Source organism: Gadus morhua, chromosome 18 (genome assembly GCF_902167405.1).
Source record: "Gadus morhua chromosome 18, gadMor3.0, whole genome shotgun sequence".
NCBI classification, from domain to species: Eukaryota; Metazoa; Chordata; class Actinopteri; order Gadiformes; family Gadidae; genus Gadus; species Gadus morhua.
The window spans coordinates 16,678,749-16,702,342 of NC_044065.1; the positions used below are offsets into that span (position 1 = coordinate 16,678,749).

The 23,594-nt window shown below is 46.2% G+C and overlaps 1 protein-coding gene across 23 annotated transcripts in view; it reads right to left on the reverse strand.

Moving 5' to 3' along the window:
* Nucleotides 1-23,594, reverse strand: part of tcf7l2 (transcription factor 7 like 2) — a 101,757-nt gene that overhangs the window by 36,352 nt on the left and 41,811 nt on the right. For 15 of the 23 annotated variants that reach the window (XM_030339971.1, XM_030339982.1, XM_030339976.1 and 12 more), the window contains exon 5: nucleotides 20,037-20,096. The exons of the other annotated variants lie outside the window; for them this stretch is intronic. In XM_030339971.1, coding sequence (XP_030195831.1) covers nucleotides 20,037-20,096 — 60 coding nt within the window. The remainder of the gene's footprint in view (nucleotides 1-20,036; nucleotides 20,097-23,594) is intronic. 23 annotated transcript variants of the gene reach the window in all.

Below are 23,594 nucleotides of genomic sequence, written 5' to 3' on the forward strand. Positions count from 1 at the left end.
GAATGTTTTTTAGGACAATTTCTTTTTGATCATCAACATTTGGTAATTTATTCACAAGATAAACTATTTTGATTCTATTATATCAACTGAAAGGCGTTGTATTTGACCATCGCTGGTTTTCTGTGAATAAAAATCCCCGTTGAACAACAGAACAATGGAACAATGCCGAAGCGAGAAAATATTACGCGGGATACGAAATCATTATTTACAACAAAAACTAAATCCTTAAAAAACAAAAACAAATAAGCCACATTTTGATCGTAATGTATCAAAAATACCTGGCGCCAAAACAACAAAAAACGGAAATAAACAAACCACAGACAAATAATACACAAAAGCCTCGCTTAATTCAGAGCTCCAGTGGCGCACCCGCATCGGCAACAATAAAAGTCAAATAAAAGTTACAGAACTTCGGAGTTCAAGGTAGCGCCAGCTACTTTGAGTGTGTGTCACGTACGGTTAACCTTTTTATCGGGTCTGCCTGTGGTCTCATCAGTCGATGAAATTCTTCGCCCGCGGCGGCGGCTTAGCCGAGGGACACGGACCAATAGAAAAATATTTCATTGTGTTAGCATTTCAAATGACGAGTGAAGGGTGGCGAGGAGGGCATTTGGAGGGGTGGCGGGAGGCGGGGGAGGGGGGGAGGGGACTCTAACCGATCATTGCCAGCAGAATTAATTGCCTATTCTGAGAATAATGTCCCTTACCCACGATCCTCGGAGGGTCGAACGCAAGCGGAGGCTAGCTCTTTTTTTTTTATTCCCCTGGTGTCTTCAAAAAGAAGAGCGCTTAGGGGTACTGGCCGTATTAGGGGTTTAGCCCGGCCCCCTTGAGGCCAGCAACAACACAATCAGAAGCGCTGAACCAAACTCGACTAATCCACACCCTAATTAAAAACGCGGATTCCAATCGCACCTCGCCTTCGTAATCACGCATCGACCATGGAACACTTTTGAAGAAGCGTAAAAAAAACTTTCACCTAGCGACCGCAAAAAAATCGAAACAAAGAAAATCCGAAACAAGCTAACACGGCTAGGTTTAGCTGGCGGCGTTCGATAAATGGCTCAAGCTGGAAGCAAGCGAACGGCAGCGCTTCTATCCCTTTATTTCAGGGGATTTAAGTTCAGGCTCCGTTACACATCACCCAAGCGCATGCAATGACCCCGACGGTTATCGGTGCATCTTTTAGCCATATCTTAATCTAACCTTTATAGGGAGCTCTGGAGCCTTTCAAACTCAAAACAGCATTAACAACGACTATTGTCTGCCGTCACTGAGGAGGCTGCTTGGAGCGACCGGCCCAGCGAATGGCTTAGCCCCAGCTGGGGTAGGAACACTCTGGAAAAACAGATGCTCGACACCAGTGGAAAAAGAATACAAAACCAAACTAAGGAAAGGGAGAAAAAGACTGAAGTCTAAAGAAAATAATAAAGGCGAGTAGGGAGAAGGAATGAGGATCGGGATGGGTGCAGCATCCGAAAATGCTCTATCTCTCAGTATAGACGGCTACAGTCCTATTGCATTGCTAGGTGTCGATTTCATCCCTTGGTTGACAGACGGGAAAATTCGCAGCGGTCCAGATTACACGCCTCTCCTGCGCTCATTGTGAATTCAGTCAACGAAGTCATTCTTATTAACTTCCGCGCCGGTTCACACATGACATTTTCTTCAATTTTCTCCCCGACATCAAAAACATCAATTAGCAACTGGAAAATGGGAAAGAGCGAATGACGGAGTCCGATAACACCGACTTATTTGAAGCCGAGGGTGAATCTATTCTCCGGTTTTGAATGTGTTCATTACAATTGCTTTTTCAAAGAGGACCTCCAAATAGCAAAGAAATTTAATTTATCTCCTAGAAATGTCCAGAAATTGTTTTTCCCCCACGCTTTCTGTTTTATATAATCCGTCTATCTCCCAGCCCCAGTGGGTGAACAAAGCCATGCGTCACAGCGCGTTCTCTTCTGCTCGCCAGAACAGATCACAACTCCAATAGAAGTTGAAACTGTCTATTCTAACCTCAAATACAAACCCACAAAATGACAGATTTGGTTCCCACAAAAGGAGAGCGGGATTTCTTAAGGATAGAAGGAAAAAGATTAAGTATTATGTCACCGTCGCTACATTTCTTAACAAAACGACGATACCAAGGAGACAAATTAAAGATCCAGAATAGAACCATCTTTATCAGCTGTGGATATAAAAGGGCTACATCGGTATACAGAAAAATATAGCTTCTTTAATATTTGTCTTTTTAAGTGTTTGTATACAAGTATATGATTTAGAGGTTCTCATTTATCACCTCATCCTCACCAACTGTTTATGTTTCAAATCAAATAAATCCATAACATAAAAAAATAAGTGTTATTTATCAATTGTGAACATTTAATTGAAAATGAAAGTAAGGGCTTATAAAAAAAAATCTATATAATTTCTTAATGGAAGGATAAAAAACGAATTACTTAAGCGTGCTTTAAGCAATCGTCTCAACAATTTTTTGCCAAAGATTAACAGCATCTGGTCGTACGAAATACGCCTGAAAAAAAAGTGCACTTTCTCATCCATTTTCTCTCCCGTCTCATTGATCATTTCCTGTGATTCAACATTACGCACTAGATCAAAATGTGAAACACAAACCAGCACATTAATGCAGCCCTCACGACTCGAATTGTCTACCGCCCATCACCGGCGAACATGTAACCCAATAAACCTTAACCTTTAAGTAAAAGCCTTTCCTTTTTCTGCCAATACCCAAACATCGTCAGACGGCTTCCTAGTGCTTGAGTTACAACTCCGAGGGGGCGAGGGAGAGGAGAGTCGGTCTGCAGACACAAGCCTGTAATGCGGGTGGGAGGGGGGGGGGGGACGGGGGACGGTCACACGGCGGGCCGCCCGGATCACGTTTCTCCGGCTCATTGATTCCTGATCTTTTGAGACTGTGTTATTTAGTTGCTTTTTATTTTCTTGCCTGTCCTTTTCCCCATGTCACAAAAGACACGGGTTGTCCAAACATGTGATGGCGGCGGTATCTACTAACTGTCAAAAAGCGGCCCATTCCCGGCACTAAAGCGGCCGAAAGCTCAGACGCAGTGCCGAGAATCGGCGGGATGGAAATACCGCTCTTTATAATGGGGGATAATCAGATTTCGGAGGGCGTTTTTGCCTCCGAGCTGGAGGGGGTGGCTGGCTGCCGTGGTGCGATAGGAGGGCGATGTAACCAATACACTTATTTTAGGCCGGAATACGCACCCCGGCCATTTTAATCACTGTTGACCGTTACGGTACCGGCAAGGACGGAACTAGATCTAATTTCTAAAGGTAAAAAATCAATTATTAATAAAAAAAAATACTACCAATATGTGGAAAAACTGAAAGGCCACTTTTTTCTTATGTTACCTGTTATTTAAAGGGCTTTTGCCGAGGAAGGTCGGGAAACAATGGGGTTGACGGATAATTACGACACTATGGATAAAATGGTCGGCTGAATGGGTGAATGTAAAGAGATGTAAATGCAGAGTGAAAGACTTTACTTTCCAACTCAAAGCATCACAATGATGGAGAAGACAAAGCCACGTATTAGTCTAAAGTAGCAAATGCTTCATCTTTAGGCCTTGGTGGTGGTTGAAGGCTGAAAGGCGGGCAGGGATAAATACCATTAAGCAGAGATGCAATCGTCTTTTACTGCCTGGTTTTTAGATAACATACATATGAAAACAGTCAAATGGTCTCTGTATGTCCCTCTGTAATTATTCTAATGAGATTGGATGTGCGTGCACATCATTGACGAAGCACACACACACACAAATGCATGGTGTGTGGATAAGGCCTTGTGAGGGAACACAGCCATTAAACCATTAGATAGTTGTTCTAAATAGATGGATGAAATGAATTAAATATATGAATAATAATCACACAATGATGCTGGCGCTCGACTGTCATTATTACTAATGTCTGTTTCCTCGTTGACACTAATGGACTTTCAATAAGTGTAAAAAGGCACACAAGTCCCAGGTACACCAGGAATAATTCAGCCAGACAAACAGACTGCAGGGAAATCAGTCTCAAGCCTCCCCAATGTTATTTCCAATGTTACCCTAAGGATCAAACCCACTTACATATTTGTATTGTTTTGGTAAAATTGTAAAAATGTGAAAAAATTATAAAATTGCATTCTTCTTTTTAAATCTTGAACAGAATAATTGTATTAATGATTAATTGTTTCAGATCCGTTTTTATTGCAAGTTGAAATAAGAAGCACAACAGGTATTTCTGTTCGAAAAACATTTTTTCAAATATAATCAGCGATGCTTTGTTAGGCTAGTATGAGAACAACTCGATTTTACGGCTTCATGTTAGGTAAATATTGTTGAACCCCATCCCAGTTCATAGAACACACAACACAGGCTTCTTCAAAAGCCTTTTCACGGCATTCAAAACATTACGGTCCATTAACCACATTTCCATTACGGTCATCTTTGCAACTGAATCCTTTTAGAGGTGCTCTAAAGATGTAAACTATGCTCTAAAGATCCCCTAAAATGAACTATTTTTTGGATAGATATATATATAGTTTTATTTGATATGTGTTTGTGGTGTACTTTTTTTAAAATGTCCAAGGTGAGGTAAAAAAAAGTCATTCATTCAAAGACAAATCATCTGTTCCAAAGAGAGGCATTTGGATTGAAGGGTTTGATTAGTTGGCTGCGATGAGGATGGATACAGACTTTGTGTGTTTGTTCGGTAGGAATGTATGACCACAGCATTAAGGATACACACCAAAAACACAGGGGGTCGCTGGAACGGTCTCCTTTAAACGCAGGCCTCACCATCGACCCCGCTGGACTGTTAGTCTCTAAGCCGACGGCGCATTTAGGGGTACCCCGGTCTGCGCTAGGGGGTCGTGACCCCTCAAGCTCTCTCTCTCTGCTTATTTGAGCAACAAAAATATGTGCCGTTCGGCCTGTTTGTCCTCCAGCTCCCTCCGTAATGACCTTGATGTTTATTCAAGGAGTCGACGGGTCCTTCCCGTGCATCTTCCAATTACTCTTTTGGAGTTTTTCGGGGAACAGATCTGGGCTTTCATGTCCTGACGTAAGCAGAGTAATGGCCACTCCTCTGCCTGGAAATTAAGAGTTTTTAATGAGTTGAGCCGAGGTTAATTGGTTTGCCAAGATCTTCACGCAGTCATGTGCTTCTCTATGAAATTAAGTCAATTTCCTGGACTTTCCCCGGACTTATCCAATAACAAACACTCCTGCTCAAAGCCTCCCCCGTTCCCACAGAGATAGGGGGACGGGGCGAGACGAAGGCCTCTCACTTGGTTATTGTTGGTTGTGTTTGTTTGTTTGCTGGCTGGTAAGGACTTCCTCTCTGTGTGTCTTTCCAATGTTTACAAGATGTCCATAAAATATAACATTGATATAGGGTTAGAAATACACGACCAGAAGTACAATATAATAAATTATATAAAAAATATTGTAATATATAGTGAAAAAAAAAGGTTCTGGTTATATTTATTTATTATTAAAATTTAGTATAGATCCATCCAAACACACACACGCACGCAAACACACACACACACACAAACACACACACACACACACACACACACACACACACACACACACACACACACACACACACACACACACACACACACACACACACACACACACACACAAAGACAGACAGACAGACAGACAGACAGACAGACAGACAGACAGACAGACAGACAGACAGACAGACAGACGGACAGACAGACACACAGACACACAGACACACATACACATACACACACACAGTCCACGCTGTAATTAACCACGGGGTTGTTCCCAGCTGGCTCAGTCGGCCTGGGCCTGGGCCCACGATGGCAGTGTCCTGGGTGTAATGTAGGAGAACCCTCCCTCTCCTCCAGTCGACTGGAGCCTTCACTGGCCATTAGGGAAGACATGTCACCACCGCGCAGCCCCGGCCAGCAGAGCGCTTGTCGTTAACACAGCACGAACGTGTTCAGGTTAGCCCCGTCCTGACCGTTTAATTACGGGTGGACTCCGCGGCGCTACGGCTTGCACGCAACGCTAGGCTAACCGTTACGCTGCGATCCATCTTCATTTGGACCGCCCCGCCCCTTCTATTGATGGATAGTTATAATTATGTTCGTAGAAAGCACTAAAACTACCAAGCTGGGACTGTGTGTGCGAGTGTGAGTGTGTGTGTGTGTGTGTGTGTGTGTGTGTGTGTGTGTGTGTGTGTGTGTGTGTGTGTGTGTGTGTGTGTGTGTGTGTGTGTGTGTTAATTTCTGGATTCAGTAGGCTGTTACATCAGATACACACTATTAGATCTGGATTATAAAAACAAGGGGGAGCAAATGATGGATATACACACACACACACACACACACACACACACACACACACACACACACACACACACACACACACACACACTTTTTGCTCAGATTGACCAGGTCATCCGATCTTGATATGGCCAGTAAACTCACCAGGCTTTTACAGCATTATGTGCCTGCTGTGCGTACATACACGTCAACACATGCAGACACATACTGTTTATACTTACAGACACACAGACGTGCAACCACATAGATACAGACACCAACACAGCTATAAGCACCGGCCCAGTGTAACAGTAAACCACAGACTGTCTTTATTTTCAGCCTATATACCCTGCCTGCTGCTGCAGCCTATATATCTTAATTATGTGCTCTGTCTCTCTGTACCAAGGCAAGGGGGGGAAGACAGCATGCTATTCGGGCTCTGTTTCAGTAGTAGGCGGTCAAGAAGAGGCCCTGCCAGTCTTTATGGGGCCTTCCACTAAACCAGGAGATCATTACAGGCCTGTTTAACCCTGGACACAGGCCGTCTCTCTCTTGCTCTCTCTGGCTGGCTGTCTGTCTGTCTGGGGATGGTGACAACTGTGTCGGAGCACTGCGAATAATTCACTAGCAGTTTTTATTAGGTTGGTGGATGAGTGTTATTATTGATATTTATTAAGTATTTTTGTACACAAAAGAACATGATGATCGATATCAAGTCTCCCAGAATCGTGGCAGATTCCCATCAGGGGTACATGAGGAGCTTCCAGGGTCTCTGACAAAGAGTTACATTTTGCTTTTAATTATGACGTAAAACATCACGGTTCTTTCTTAAATATGTTGACTGTTGCCAATTAATGGACCAGAACTAAAAGTAGGCCTTTATCTCAGCTTCTACTATTTTGAGAAGTAGATAAAATCCTGGAACAATGCTAAATTAAAGAATATTAGTGGCGTGAACTCAAAAATACTAATAATGATGCCAAACAAAAGTTGATTGTTAGTTCCATGAATGCTAAAATAATAACAATGATGCCAAATGATAAAAGTGTAATATTAGTTCCCAGAACTCTGCATTACTATTGATAGTGCTAAATGATAAAAGTATAATGTTAGTTCCCAGAACTCAATATTAATAAGGATACTAAATGATAACAGTATATTAGTTCCCAGAACTGTACCATACTATTGATGCTGATAAGTGATAACAGTACAATATTGGTTCCCATACTGATGGGACATCAGCCATGAAAGGTTACCCTGCCCCAGCCCATCAGACAGCACCGAGCAGAGTCCAGCCGCTAGAGGAGGGCTCTGTAAATAAGTCAACAACCGGGAGGGCGGTGGGATGGTTCAGGGGGCCCCAGGCCTGAGCCGGGGCCCAGCTCCACGTAATAATCTCCCCTTTCTCCTGTCGGCTCACAGCTTTAAGGGTCACCACACACACACACACACACACACACACGCACACACACTGAATGACTCAATCTGGTAGCTCTCCATCAGCTGTGCTCGGTGACCCCAGCGGAGCCCGTGGTGTGAGCGTGTGTGTGTGTGTGTGTGTGTGTGTGTGTGTGTGTGTGTGTGTGGGTGGGTGGGTGTGTGTGTGTGTCTGTGTGTGTGTGTGTGTGTGTGTGTGTGTGTGTGTGTGTGACCACCTTCCCCTGCGCCCGGTGCTGCTAATGGTAGGCCCGGGCGCAGCATCGCTCCCTGTCTGTCTGCCAGGAGGTGGTGCTACTGGGGTGAGTGGATACGGCGCTCCTTTGCCCAAGAATGGAGGGTGTTTGGGAGTTAAATTTCTGCTTCTTTGACACCTGGAGGTGTGTGCGCACTTCCTGGGAGCCATGTTGTGTTTAGCTGTCACGGGGAGTTTAACGGTGGGGGGAACAGCGGGACGTTCACGCTCGGGTGAGGCTGCCGTGCGCGCGCGTGTGTGCATGTGTGTGTGACGACCGCCAGGCCTGTAAGGGCTTGTTCACAGGTCACATGACTCGACGAGTGAGGGAGGAATGCGGTCCGCTGAAGTGTACTCCCTCTGCCACACACAGGCAACTATGCACACACATGGAAGCACACAGACGCTCAGACAGACACACACACACAGACAGACACTCGCAATTACATCCAAACAAATATACAACCACGCAAATACGCTCGGATGAGAAAACCAAATTCTGCCGACTCCCGCACATTTTGAATTGTTTGACACGCTCTTGCACTCTATTAACTTAAAACTCAGAGACGGAAGCAAATCGAGCAAATCAAGCGTGCACGTTCATGTGCTGGCAGACAGGGAGGCATGCGCTTGGCAGGCGGCGCGGATGCTAGCTGGCCTAGCCGGCAGACTACACAGTTTGTTTAGCAACACTCGTCCTGACGATGCCCCAAGGCTGCAATTAAGACCAATTACAGCCTGTCGGTTTTATTAAGAGGCTCACACTGGCCAAGCTCAGGGGCAGCGCGCTGAGAGGCTGGGTGTGTGTACATGTGTGCTCGTGTGTTTGTAAGCGTGTGCAGGCATGCACATGTGCAAGTGTGGTGAAAAGTGTGTGTGCATGTACGTACGTGTAACTGCAAAGGGGTGCGTGCGCGTGTGTGTGTGTGTGTGTGTGTGTGTGTGTGTGTGTGTGTGTGTGTGTGTGTGTGTGTGTGTGTGTGTGTGTGTGTGTGTGTGTGGGTGTGTGTGTGTGTGTGTGGGTGTGTGTGTGTGTGTGTGTGTGTGTGTGTGGGGTTGTTTATATAAAGACGGAGCTGTCGGTAGGGGAAAGGGGAGATGAGAAAGGAGGGTTCTGCAGTGCTACAGAAACCAGCATGCTGATGGTTTGAATCTACCTGATGGCTCAAGGACTACAAAAAGGTCAAGGACACACACACCCAGGTCTCGTCACAACAACAAATTATGATTGCATGGATCTGATCCGTAAGCATTGCATCGGTCAGGTAAGCGGGCCATACGATACAACGCTACGCTACCATTACCAAAATATATAAATATATTGGTGAAGGGCGAGCAGTCACGTTTGCATCTTCACGTCATCTGTACCTCAACGAGCTCAGGGCATGAAAGAGCCGACTCATCTATAAATACCCAGTGGCTATGGGTGAATGCAGACATGTGTGGGTGCAGATGTCACAAAGCCTTTTAGGAAGGGGGTGAAGGGGGTGAAGGGGGGTGAAGGGGGGTGAAGGGGCTTGCTCCTTGCTGCGCCCCTCCGACGCCGACGGGTGAATGAAGCCCCACAGCTGGGAAGGAACAAAACGCGTGCGCGAGAACCCATCTTTCATCAGCAGATCAAATTAAAAAAAGAAGAAGAGGAAAATGAAATGAATGGCTCGTTTTTCCGCCTTCACAATTAGCCTATTCCGCCGACCCCTTGACAGCCATGTTTACTGATAGCTATCTCTCCCCTCTCTCTTCCCGACACTGCAGCCTGGACACGTTTCAAAAGACCGCTCCTTTTCATCTCCCCTCTCGCTGTGAGGAAATTTGCTCCTTAATGGCTTTCAAAACAGGAAGCGCAGACAACAAAAGTGTGGAGAAGATGAAGAACGACGCCACCATCACTACCCCCGCCCCACCCTCCCGCCACACACACACGCGCACCCTTTTCAAATCGGCACATCCTTTTGCGTGGCGAAGTGCTCCTCCGGCATGCGATGGCATCGGCAGCAGTGCCAACTGCGCCCACGGTGCTGACCGCCAGCTGCAGGCAACTCGACACCGTCTCTCTCACCGCTGTGCACACTCCAGCTGAATGGGCGCGCTCCGACGCACATGTTAAAGCCTTGAATGCCATTCAGCGCTCACCGCGTCAGGAAAAGAAAACACGGAATTTTCATCCGCCATTGTATTCTTAGTTCACAGCTGCTGTGTAATAGAAATAAATAAATTGATAATAAATAATGATAATAGAAAAAGGACTGATTACACTTTTAAAAAGGTATTCGTATTAATCAATGGCATACTGGAAGGGTTAAAGCACCGCTATACTTCAGACGGAATCTAAATTGGTCACATGAGCTGTCAAACTGCAGTTGAACACAGGATTTGGACAAGGTATAACATGGACAGTGCAACTTGTGGGCTGTTCTGTGTCTGACGTTAGTGGCGGTGAGACGAGATGAGATACATTCATTCACGTGGTAGCGTGGGCCAAATGCAGGAAGCTGTTTATTGGGTTTGGTTTGAGAAAGAGTCCCCTGCGATGATCGAAGACCAATGAGGTTTCGAGTACATCTGTGGCTCTACGGTTGCCGAAAGCCCCAACCCTTCCCCCCGAAAAGAACATTGGTAAACCTATGCAGCAGATCATTCGATCACGCCCACAAATGAGATGTGATTCCTCTCACAGTGATGACCCCGAAGACGAGATGACGAGCGAGCGTTGCTAAGGGCCTCTGGTCGGGCTGCACCACGGACCGCTGTTCTTACTACTCTAATAGTATGTGTAGGTGTGTGTTTACTCATGTTGTATTCATAATGCGGACCGGCCCGGGGGGTCTCCTGGTCCACGGTGGGCCCTTGAATGGTCTCTCTCTGCTCTGTCTGGACTAGAGAGAGGGGGAGGCCTGAAAGCCACGCTGGTTTCTACGCTCTGGGATGAAACGATGCCTTTACCACACAACTCCACCTCACCAAACAACGGCTCTTAGTGTATTTTATTCTTTTCAAAAGATGTTCAGGAGAGCGGCTCTCTCATGCACCCTCTCTCCCTCTACCCCCCCGCTCTCCCTCCTACTCCTCGCTCTCTCCCCTACCTCACTCCTGGTTATGCTTTATCTCTTGGTAAACAAAAGCATATTTTTTTGTTCATAACACAGGCAAAAAGTACACACACACACACACACACACACACACACACACACACACACACACACACACACACACACACACACACACACACACACACACACACACACACACACACACACACACACACACACACACGCCAGGCCTCATGTGGAGAGGCTTCCGTGCGCCATCCCATTGATTTTCACCTCACCAGGCCCTCCTTCCGCAGCCATGTTTCTTTCTCAGCGTCGTCATTCTCAAGAGCCGTTCTCCTTTTAACTGAGGCCTACTGCAACAGGAAGGGGTTTGGGGGGGGGGGAGGTCATTGCCGACTAATACATGGCTCTATGTCATTTATAGAATTATCCTAAATATGTTATGGTTCATTGATGAACCATTCATCTATACAATCTCATAAATAATCTTTGACAATATTTGAACGGTGTATTTATGTTTTATTAAAACAATAAGAATAGAAGTGTGATTATTTATTTATAGTTTATTATGTGTCTACGACGGTTTCAAATTGCTTGGTTTTTTGGTAGAGGGTATATTTTGAAAGTCAATGTTTGTCTGTCTTGCAAACTTTAGCTAGTTAGCGGAGAAAGGTTTGGCATCTAATGCGATGAACTCCATCACCTTGTTAGTGATCCCTTTAGCTTTGGCTTTGTCCGTTGGGAACCTTTTCCCTTACTCAAATGCTGTGGTTATCCCCCTTAATGGTGGTTGTTTGTGATTTCTTGGCCGATGGAAGTCAACAGCGCGAATGCCGTCCGTTACTGATATACGTCGGTATTGTTGAACATACATGAAAAATCTATTCATTTTACGTATCTATTATTTAATGAAACATTCCAGCACCCTGCCTGTGTGCCTGTGTGTGTATGTGTATGTGTGTGTGTGTGTGTGTGTGTGTCTGGCTCGTGACGTGAGTGGGATCGGGGCATGCTACATGGAGAAACAGATACCGCCGCTGTAAAGTTTGGGCTATTGATTTGTGTTTGATGCAGATGGGGAGAAAGCCAGAAGGGAACCCAGGGTTCAAAGCCATTTTGATCACGGCTGGAGGAGAAACTATTGGTTGTGTTACGATTGGCAGTTGGTTGGCAGTTGGTTGTGTTATTAAGGAAGAACCACTGCGATGGCGTGTGCGTTTCTGTGTGCGTGCGTGTTTGTCTTGTGTCCAAACCCACGGCAGTCCTTTGTTGTGTGTCGCGGGGAGGACAGGATCAGATTGCGATTCCGTGCGGTCAGTAGGCTCATTAAAAGCAGAGATGGGCTCCGTCGCTAAAGGTACGCCTTCAGCTGGGGAGCAACGTGTCACTTCCTGTGGAGAGGAAGAGCCGCCAGAAGAGCCGTGATTGAGGTTTTTTATCCCCCCGCTGGATGAGCGACAAATCGCAAAACATGCGAGGGTGGGGCACAGAGAGCCCTGATGGAGGTGGCTGCGACGGCAGGCCGAGGAGACGGTACATTAAGGACAATAAAACGGTTGAGGAAGCTGAGAGCAGGAATAACAGGTTTTCAGTTGTTGTTTTTTGCACCCATATTTAGGTCATGTGGAAGCAGATTTCACGCTTGAAATAATACAAAAAAGATTGGGTCAGATTCTATGGCATGAATGATGATCAGGACAATCAAGTTATATTCAATATGATTTTGTTGTAGGAATCATTCCAATGGTTTGCGGCCTTCGGAGAACCGCTTGGTTATTTGATCCAAGGTTGAGTAAGGTCTTTGCTCTGCTCCAGACAGACCTCGTCCATTTTTGTTAACAAAAGATAAAGATACACATTAGCTCAACAAAAAGGCAGATTCCACTATGGAAACACTGAACCAAAGGATTCACTCAGGAAAACTGGTTCCACCTCCCAACACACACATAATCTCTCTTTCTCAACTATCCTCTCTCTCCTAGGCACAACTCCCCACCCTGTCCTCCCTCCGACTTCAACTCTCCTTGACTCTACTTTGACTCTATTGTATATGAGTAAGGGGTCAGGTGAAGCCTTAGCATGTGGACCACATTATCTGCTGCTGTAGACTGGAAGGAGTCCAGTGGTAAATCAAATACCCTGGGCCAAGGTGTAAATCATCCAGGGATCCCCAAATTCAATTTACAAATCATTCTAGTGTTGAATTCCAAAAATTCTGTTTCAAATTCCACAAAATTAAAGTAGGTTTAGAAATCCATTTAAAAGATTTGCTAGAATTCCATTTGGATTCTGATCCCATCTTTGGGTTCCAAATTCTGAGCTATTCATGTAATTTCAAACAACTTCATTGGCAAATCAATTTATGGGTAGATATGTGAGTTTACAGGTTTGTGAGTAATTGCTTAGTGAACAAATTCACAACTGGATTCTTTACATGTTTTAACATTCCATGTCAATCGGGAAAAAAAATTAGACCTTGCTCGGAACAATGTAGGCAAGTGTGTTTGTGTGTGTCTGTTCTTCAACCACAGAAGTCTTCTATGGTTGAAGAACACAAGAAAGTACTGAATCTTCCCTATGAGTTATTCGAGACCTTTCCGCAAATAAAAGGAGTGCAGTTTGAAGAGGAGGGTTAAAAAAAAAAGTGCTGCCATGGATTGCAGCAAGAATCAAGTGAGTCATTCATGCTGCCAGTTGATTTAGACACGCCTCGCTACACCACCATCAGGCCTCTCCGCCACCCCCCCCACCCCTGCTGACCCCTCCCCCCCACCCGCCGCCCCAATACCCATCTGCCCTTCCAACACAAGATGGAGACAGCGGCAAAAGTTCCAATTAGAACACACAGTTGTGATGTCGCTGCAAAAATACTCTTTTTTAAAATAGAAACAGGATTTTTTATTTTTCAGCGAGCGGGGGAAAAACATATACACCCAAAATTCAGCGGATGAGCCGTGTGCTCCCAGCGTGCACAGAAACCACACAGGCATGACAAGTGAGGGAGGTGAATGTGTGGGGGTGAGTTTGTGAGGATAATATTTGCGGGTTCTCATGAGTGTGTTTGTGTGTCTTTGTAGGGATATTGGTGTGCACGCCACTGTTTCTGTGGGGAGCAGGTGTGCGTGTGTGTGTTCACACCAGTGTGTCCATGTGTGTGCGGGATTGTGAATCTGTGGTTTCGTAGATTTGTGTGTCAGGGTGTGTGTGCTTCTGTGTGAGCGTGTGTGTGTGTGTGCATCGTTACGGCGCCGCTGAGCGCGCAGCAGATAAGGGGGCGAGGCTGTTCAAAGAGAAGCCGCGGCCGGTCGCGGGCGCCGAGACGACATCATCACCTCGATGTCCTTAATGAGGCTGCGGAACATAGCAGGCCCTAATTCGCCCCTCTCTGTCTCTCTCTCTCCGTCTCTCACTCTCTCTCTCTCTCTCTCTTTCTCTCTGCCTCTCTCTCTCTGCCTCTCTCTCTCTTTTGCTTTCTCTCTCTCTCTCACTCTCTCTCTGTCTCTCTCTCTCTGTCTCTGTCTCTCTCTCTGTCTCTCTCTCTCTCTCTCTCTCTCTCTCTCTCTCTCTCTCTCTCTCTCTCTCTCACTCTCTCTCTGTCTCTCTCTCTCTGTCTCTGTCTCTCTCTCTGTCTCTCTCTCTCTCTCTCTCTTTCTCTCTCTCTCTCTCTCTCTCTGTCTCTCTGTCTCTCTCTCTCTCTCTCTCTCTCTCTCTCTCTCTCTCTCTCTCTCTCTCTCTCTCTCTCTCTCTCTCTCTCTCTCTCTCTCTCTCTCACTCTCTCACTCACTCTCCAAGCCCTTTGCTATCTCGCTCGCTCGGTTTCAATCTCACTGACGGGATTGGTATTCGTATCTCACTGCACACACAACTGTCACACAGCCAGTCCGAGCACGCTGTTTGTCTCACTCTGAGACGATGTTAACAAGACAAATGAATGAATAAATACACACATAATGTGTTTAGGCGGTGTTAATAATGTATGAAATGGAGGCTGCTTTGTGACAGCACTGCTGCACTAAGGAATATTCCCACTGTGGTGACAGATTATTTTTCTCTCAGCTCTTTTTTTGTTGTCTTTTTAACTTTTCCCATGATGCACCGCACTCTCTCCCGTCTTTCTCCATATGAGGAAACACAGGGCTTGGTCAGCAGCTGTTGGCTTGTCTCACGCATTGGGAAAAAAATATCTTTTGATACCTTATCGCGGACCAGTCTGACGTTAATGAAGGCCCCATCTCTACCCCCCTCCCTCTCCCTCCACCTCTACCTCCTCTAGTGACATGCCTCTACAACTCTCTCTCCAGCTAGCCCTCTCTCTCCACATCTCTCCATTCCTCTACGACTCTCTCCCCACAGCTCTCCCTCCCTCTACAACTCTCTCCCGCCCTAGCCTTCTATCCCTATCTCTCCATTCCTCTATCTCGCTCCACCCTGCTCTTCCTCCACCCTCCTTCTCTTTGCCTCTCAAGCACCAACCCTTTCTTTCTGCTTCTCCCTTCCCCGCCTTAATCCCACCAACCACCGGCACCGACATCAGCTAATGACTGAGCGGTGTCGTGTTGTGGTGGTGTACAAAAACAACGCTACAGCAGAACCACACACGCATAGGAAGGAAACCCAACACAAACCCCGCACAGCCTGGGTGGATGTCACTTCCAGCGCTGTCGACAAACAGTGGGAGTAAAGGAGCAGACACAGCAGCGCTTTAAGCTCCTGACAGCAGAGAAAAATATTTCTCTCATCCCAATTCCTTCCCCGGATGAGACGAAAGGCGAGGCCAGGAGCTAAAACAAGGCCGGCTACACTGACAGGGAAACCGACAGGGGAAAATGATAAATATAAACAACAACAACAACAACACACACACACACATCAAAAATAGAGGCAAACAAGGGCCAGGGTAGCACACAAAAACACACAACCTGCATGATGGCTGCCTCACCTCTCATCCCAGGTGTGTGGTTACTTTGTCCATGCTGATTTAGTCTAATCTCTTAATTACTTAGGAGAATCTTGTTTGGTGTACAAATAAATACCAGCATGCTACTGCTACTAACGAAAGGTAGGATTAGGTTTGACCAGTGGTTTCTAATATCGTACCAGTATCTGAGAAAATCTTTTATTAATTGTATTTTAACTAAAAATAAAAGTTAAAACCAGTGTCTAGAGGGATTTTTCCTGGGAGCCACAACCAACAAGGCACAGCACTTCAAAAGCACTTCACATTCACGCCTAGAGGGAATAGTACCTTTATGACTAATTTTAGCCATTTTGTAAACTGCTCTCCTAGTTGGATCAACTACAGCGAAATTCACGACCACAAAACACTCACAAAATGAAGACATTTGAAGGATCTGCTGAAGGATGACTATGGATTCAGCAGGGCACCTGGAGGGGGGGCGTCTCTTCACTCTGATCTGAGCTGCTCACTGGCAAATGTGCTGGCATGCAGAGCCGGATGAGTGCAGTGTGACCAGGGTTCCTGCTGAATGTAGCAACATTCCCTGGTATGATCTGACTGTAGTCTGCCTAGTGACAGAATGGAAACTCAAGAGGACGTCATACCTTGCATTGCATCTGCAAGAAGACACAGGTTGTGTTACTAGTCTTACTTTTCTATACTATCAGGGGTATCATGAGTAGCATCTTCAACATTTATAAAATAAGTATTAGCCATATTAGCAGTAGTGTTAGTATAAGTAATGGTAGCCTCTAGTTTGATCCAGTTGGCTAACCCAGCATGGCCTGCTATGTGACTGTAGTGCCGGATGTCTCATATGTTCCTCTAGTTGTCCAATTAACGGTGAATAATTAATGTCATAAACATTACATTAGATTGAGTCAATATTGTCCCTCTCCTGACCTCTGAGCTAGAGAAACCCCAGCCTCTCTTAAATCACTACTGGTGGAGAGGGGTGAGAGATCAACTTACTCCTGACTCACCCGCTCTCCCCTTACCCCATGCTCTCCCCCTCTCCAACCCCTCCTGTCTATCCCTCTCTCCTTACCTTTTCCTTTCTCCATTCCTCCTCCTCACCTCTCCTTAACCCACACTGTCCTACCTCTCCTCTCTCCTTAGCTTCGTCTCCCTCACTACCTCCTCCTCACCCGCCTCCTTAACTCCTCCTCTATTTCCTTACCTTATTCTCTCCCCATGTCCCGCCTCCTCCAGATCTCCTTTCTGTTCCATTTACCTCCCTCCTCAACCTGATCTATCCCTCTGTCCTCTTCTCTCCTTACCTCACAATCTATTCCTCGCTCACCTCCTCTCTCTCTCTAAACTCACTCTCTCAATCCACCTTCCTCTCTCCTTACGTCGCCCGCTCCCTCCCTCCTTCACACCTCCTCCCTCACTATTTACCTCACAATCTCCCTTCTCTCCCTCCTTAGCTCACTATCTCCCCCACTCACTCCTCCATCATCTCTACTGCCTCCGTTATTCCTCCCTCCCTATGTCCCTCCCTCTCAATGCTCATTCCATCACTATGGCTAAACCCACCACTTGCCCCCCCCCCCCCCCCCCCCCCCAGCTATTTCCCCCTCCCTCCCGTCCTCTGCGTCTTCCTCTCTCATTCACTTTCCCTCCTTGTCCCTCTCGCCCTCTCATTCATTCTCCCCCTCCCTCTCTTTCTCCACCTCTCATTTAATCTCTCTCCCCCTCTCTCATTCAACCCCTCTCACCCTCTCTCACATTCATTCACTCCATCTCTCATTCATTCCCTTTCCCTCCCACTCTCACTCTCTCTCCCCCTCTCATTCACTCCCTGCCTCTCTCGCCCTCCCCTCCTCTCCTCTGCGCCCTGGGCCCACTACTAATTGGTAAATCTGTTGAACCGTGCCAGCGCCAACAATGAGACACCTGGGCTTCTGTCAAAACAAGTTCCCCAGTGGAACGGCCCCCACTGTTCCCTCAGAAGCTGCCTCTTCTGGCGGTCGCCTCGTGCACACACACACACACACACACACACACATACATACACAGAAACAAGCACACACACACACACACACACACACACACACACACACACACACACACACACACACACACACACACACACACACACACACACACACACACACACACACACACACACACACACACACACGAGATAGAGATCTCATATGAATAACTAATTACTAATCACTACCACTACTTTAAAAATGATTGATTGACTTTACAACTTCAAAATATGGAAACCTTGTAATAAACATTAGAAAGAAATATGACATGCATATATTATTATAATTATTCATGTTACAAATCAATTTATATATATATATATATGGTATAACGTTTGCATGAAATATAGATGCATGTTGTTTGAGCGCTGAACCCTGACCGGGTTTCACCTGATCAGGGCTGGAGGCATGGCACCAACACGTTCACTTAGGCCCAGACTTCACCAGCAGACAAAGGTGTGTTTGTGCAAATCAACAAAAAACAACAAAAACAGCGAGACAGAGGAACCACGCCCAGCCCTGAATCCTGCCAGGTCCTGTCTAACTGGTTCTGAAGGAGGCAGAGGGGTGGAGGTGGGGAGGGGGAGGAGCAGAACGGAGGAGGGGGCAGGGGAGGGGGAGGCGGAGGTGCTGGAGGACAACCGGAAGTGAGTGGAGGAGGAGAGCGGTGGAGGAGGAGAGGAGAGGAGAGGAGCGGAGGAGAGGAGCTGAGGAAGTGTTTTGGGAGCCTCGTGGCGAGCAGCAGCACAGGTGAATCAGTAGTTTAGTGGTTCAGGCTTCGCCTTCAGCAAAGTCTAATATTATGTTAATTATCTCCTCAATGTTTTCATGAACTGCTCAAATAAATAGCACACTGATCAGAAGGATAAAAAGGACCCATGATAAAGGGCAGAATAGTATCAGACTAAAGGTTCTGGCTCTTTTAGTGGTTGTTTACCGTTCACCAACATGGCTGCAACATAGATTTCATTATTTCCATTATTTCCAGGTTGAATTCAACATCTGTTTTCCATGATACCATCCGAGATCAAAAATGATGAAATACCCCAGAATTTGATTATTCTTTCCATGGTCAAATCAAATTTGCAATAAAAGTATATTTTTCCTTCATAAGGTTGAACGATAATTAAATCGAATTATTTTCTAAGAATAATTGTGACAAAATGTTGATGGTTATTTTTTACCACCTGAAGAGGTTACCCCTGCATTATACCCATCTTTGACATTCCAATACTTCCTTTAACTCCCAGGAGGACACTACTGCTATGTTCAGAACAGCAGATGGCACTCAGAAGGTTCTGTTTAGCTTCTTAGTTGTGGTAGTTTAGTTGAAGTAGTAGTTGAGTAATAGTAGTGGTTTTGTAGCAGTAGTAGTAGGCTTGGACGCTTCCAGTCTAGACGTTTAGTGTGGCAGCAGGATTCAGGACCAGCTCCACGTATTGTTGCTCAAACAGTTACAGGAAATACACTTTAGGCTTCCTTCTCCTGCATGAGGCTGATACTCAGGCAGGCAGGCGCACACACACACACACACACACACACACACACACACACACACACACACACACACACACACACACACACACACACACACACACACACACACACACACACACACACACACACACCAACCACAAACCACAAACCATAAGTAACATCTCACATCAATGGCCTCCAGAGATAAGAAACCGTGCATGGCAAACAAAAAAGTAAAATCACATGAATATGCCGTGATTGTTTGTGTGTTGGTAAATGCGTTAGTCTGCATGTGTGTGTGTGTGTTTGAGAGAGAAAGACACACACACACACACACAGCCACACACATAGGAAGAAGCACATGAGAAGTGAAATGGCAGAGAAATACTTAGCAACAGCAGCAGAGGGTAAAGCCAGGCTAGCAACCATTGTAGCCAGCTTCATAGCATCAATGAACAACAGCAATCAGCAGGTAGAAGGGGTTTGGTGTCATTCGTCAAATTAATCTAACAAGACAATGGGGGGGGGGGGTTTGTTCTCTCACCAACTGAAATTGGTGAAGGCTCAGATCTGACTGCCCGCTGAACTCCAAGCAGAATGGTCCCTGAAAGGCAAAGACCACGATCCCAGGTCACACATTGTATAATACTCTACATACAGACACACACATGGAAATACACACACACACATGATATAAACTCGACAGACAAATCCAGAGAAACACACACATGGAAATACACACACGCACATGATATCAACAAGGTCACTTCATATCAACTACACTCACACACACACACACACACACACACACACACACACACACACACACACACACACACACACACACACACACACAAGCAGGGAAAACATACACACACACAACCACAAACACACACACACACACACACACACACACACACACACACACACACACACACACACACAATAGCTACATAACATCCTAGCCTAGCAGATATTGTATTCGAAGGCACATGCATCCCTCCCCTGCCTCTATAGTTATTTGGCCTCCTCCCAGACGTAAGCCTGAAATGCAACATACTTAACATACACAGAGCCAACTACTACAGCCCTCGCTATGCCAACATGGTTACTGTACTACATACCTATTTTCAGCAAGCTTAAAATGGCGGTTTTACTATCTAACAATAAAAAAAACTAGTGAGTAACTACATATCTTAAATGGCATTACATTTGTATTAGTGTATTGTTGTTTTTTATAAATATAAAGGGAGTAGTTGATGAAAATCATCAAGATATTGGCTCTGTCGTCATGTGAATGCAACTACCTGCCTAACCTTACTGCTAGTTGCTTAGGAAGAAGGCGCGTGTGTGTGTGTGTGTGTGTGTGTCCACATGAGATGTCCCTTCACAGTGAAAGACATGGAATGAGCGGAGCATGAAGTGAGAGAGAAAGTAAAACAAAGAAAGAAAAAGTGGTTGAAAACCAGGAAAAGGGAGATACAAAGGAAAATAAAAGGACGTATTCACACGTTTGTTAGGGAAACGAAAGTTGGTCAGTCGCACACACACACACACACAGAGAAACCACAGAACCACACTGTATTATATGGGGAGGGCTAGGTTGCGCTACGCTCTATGAAAATGTGTTGCTGTGGTTAGCGCCTCAGCTCCAGATGACAGAGTGGTGTTTGTACTGCTGCCTCACCCCAGGGTCAGCCTGATAACCGCTCTGAGCAGCCGTGCAGTTACACATGCAACGCATGGGGTCATACCCACCCACGGGCAGACCAGAACACACACACACACACACACACACACACACACACACACACCACACACACCACACACACACACACACACACACACACCACACACACCACACACACACACACACACACACACACACACACACACACACACACACAGATAGAGTCATTCAATGGCCAAATACCAGGGTGAACAAAAAGGAGTAGGACTCCCTAACAGCAGCACCCAGCCCAAACGCAGACACAAACACACACACACACATACACACACACATCACAGCCTACAACAATATAATGTCACAAGGTATGTTTACAGCAATATCTAAAACGTGAAGGTTCACATCCTATTCAGTTTCAAATATAAATGTGTGCCTTAAAGAAGTGATAGTGGCTGTAGAGCTTTAGACTGGACTGAGCCATGGAGCGGATGAGCGTGGGTGTCGGTTACCCGTCTTCAACGGACTACATGGTTAATGTATATTTTGATAGACCTAACCCCTGGATCGTGATTTTGCAGCAGCAAGCCAACCAGAGTCCCCTCCCATCACCGTTTGGTAGCTCCTACGGCAGTAGGAGCTACCAAACGGCCCATGGAGCGCTCCAGCGGAGCCGACAGAGAGCGTTTCTGTGCGGGGAACAACGGAACAATCACAGACAACGAGTGTCTGGGGCGCTTGTTGTCCCGACGCCGAGGAATGACACAACGTCTGTCTGGCCATTGGTGTGACTGAGCCAATATGTGTCTCGTCTGTACAGACAGACGGACGTATTGAGGAGATGGGCCCTATACTCGGGCTGCAGGTGTGTGTGATGCGTGCGCTGTGATTGGACTGTTCAGACCAGGAAGTAAAAGACAGGAGGACGGACAGAGAGCCACGCAAGAGAGGAATAGAGAGGAGACCCAGTTTCTGTGTCTCCCCTCTATTCCTCTCTACTATGGCTCTCCAGAGACAGAGAGTGAGATAGAGAGTGAGCCCTATACAGACAAGAAGAGGAACCGAGACAGATAAAGACCGACAGAGAGGGAGAGAGAGACTGGGGGAGAAAGGTATGAGATAGACGGAGATAGACAGAGAGAGGGACAGTGAAAAGGGTCTTGACTATACAGTGTGTGTGTGTGTGGGTGGGCTATGCCCAGTTGACCCCAGGGCCTCATTAAGTGCTTCAGAAGGCCAGACCACCCAGGGACCGGGGCCATTGTGTGGTCAAGCCCAGGTGCCAGGTTCTTTCACGCAACAGGAAGCACTTTATCACCACGTCCCCTCTAAAGACGCACTACAAAAGTGGTGGCGAGGAGAGCCAATGTGATCCCCGGCTCCGTCTTTTTTCTGGAGCTGACCCTGGCCTAGAGGTGGTCAGAGTCAGACCCCAGCTATTGTCCAGCTCCACAAAGTCACCGCAGAGAGTGAGTTACCGTGAATGCACATCTCCGGAGAGAGAGGGGAAAACAACGCTGTTTTATCGGTTGTTGTGCTGTCCAGGTGTTATTCCTGTGGGGCACTCCTCTTATGCTCTTTTCATCAGGAGTTCTTCAAGTGAGAGTGAATAGATGAATATAACACAGGGGAGGGTCTGTGTGTTCATTGGGTAAAACCTCAGGTATATCTTGCTCATTAAAAGAACAAGATTCCATCACTTCCTCTGTGCCAATTACCATACACTTGGAGCTCGCTCTCTCTATCTCTCCCACACACACACACACACACACACACACACACACACACACACACACACACACACACACACACACACACACACACACACACACACACACACACACACACACACACACATATTTATTTGATGTCTCCCTTGACGCAACTCACAAACTCTGACATGCACGTGCACACACACACACACACACACACACACACACACACACACACACACACACACACACACACACACACACACACACACACACACACACACACACACACGCACACACACACACTCACAGTCAGGAAATGGTTAACCCCCCTCCCACTGCCTGGGAAAACAATAGAGATATTGTCTGACCAGGGCTAGACTCTGAGGCAGTGTGTGTGTGCGCATGTGTGTCTGTTAGATACCCAGAGTGCATATGGAAGGCTGTGTGTGTGTGCGTGTGTGTGTGTGTGACCCAGTTCTCAGCACACGAGTCTGGTTGTTTGTTTTTGTGTGTTGAACTTGTTTTTAACGGTTTGAACTTAAATCTTTATTACTTTAGAAGTCCTTCGGCTTGAACACGGAAATGGAATACGACTTTCAAATGTAGTTTGATACTCATAGTAGTATATCATTATATAACCATAGTGGTATGTATAAAAATAATGAGACACCACACACACGCTCTCCCCCCCTCACAAACACAC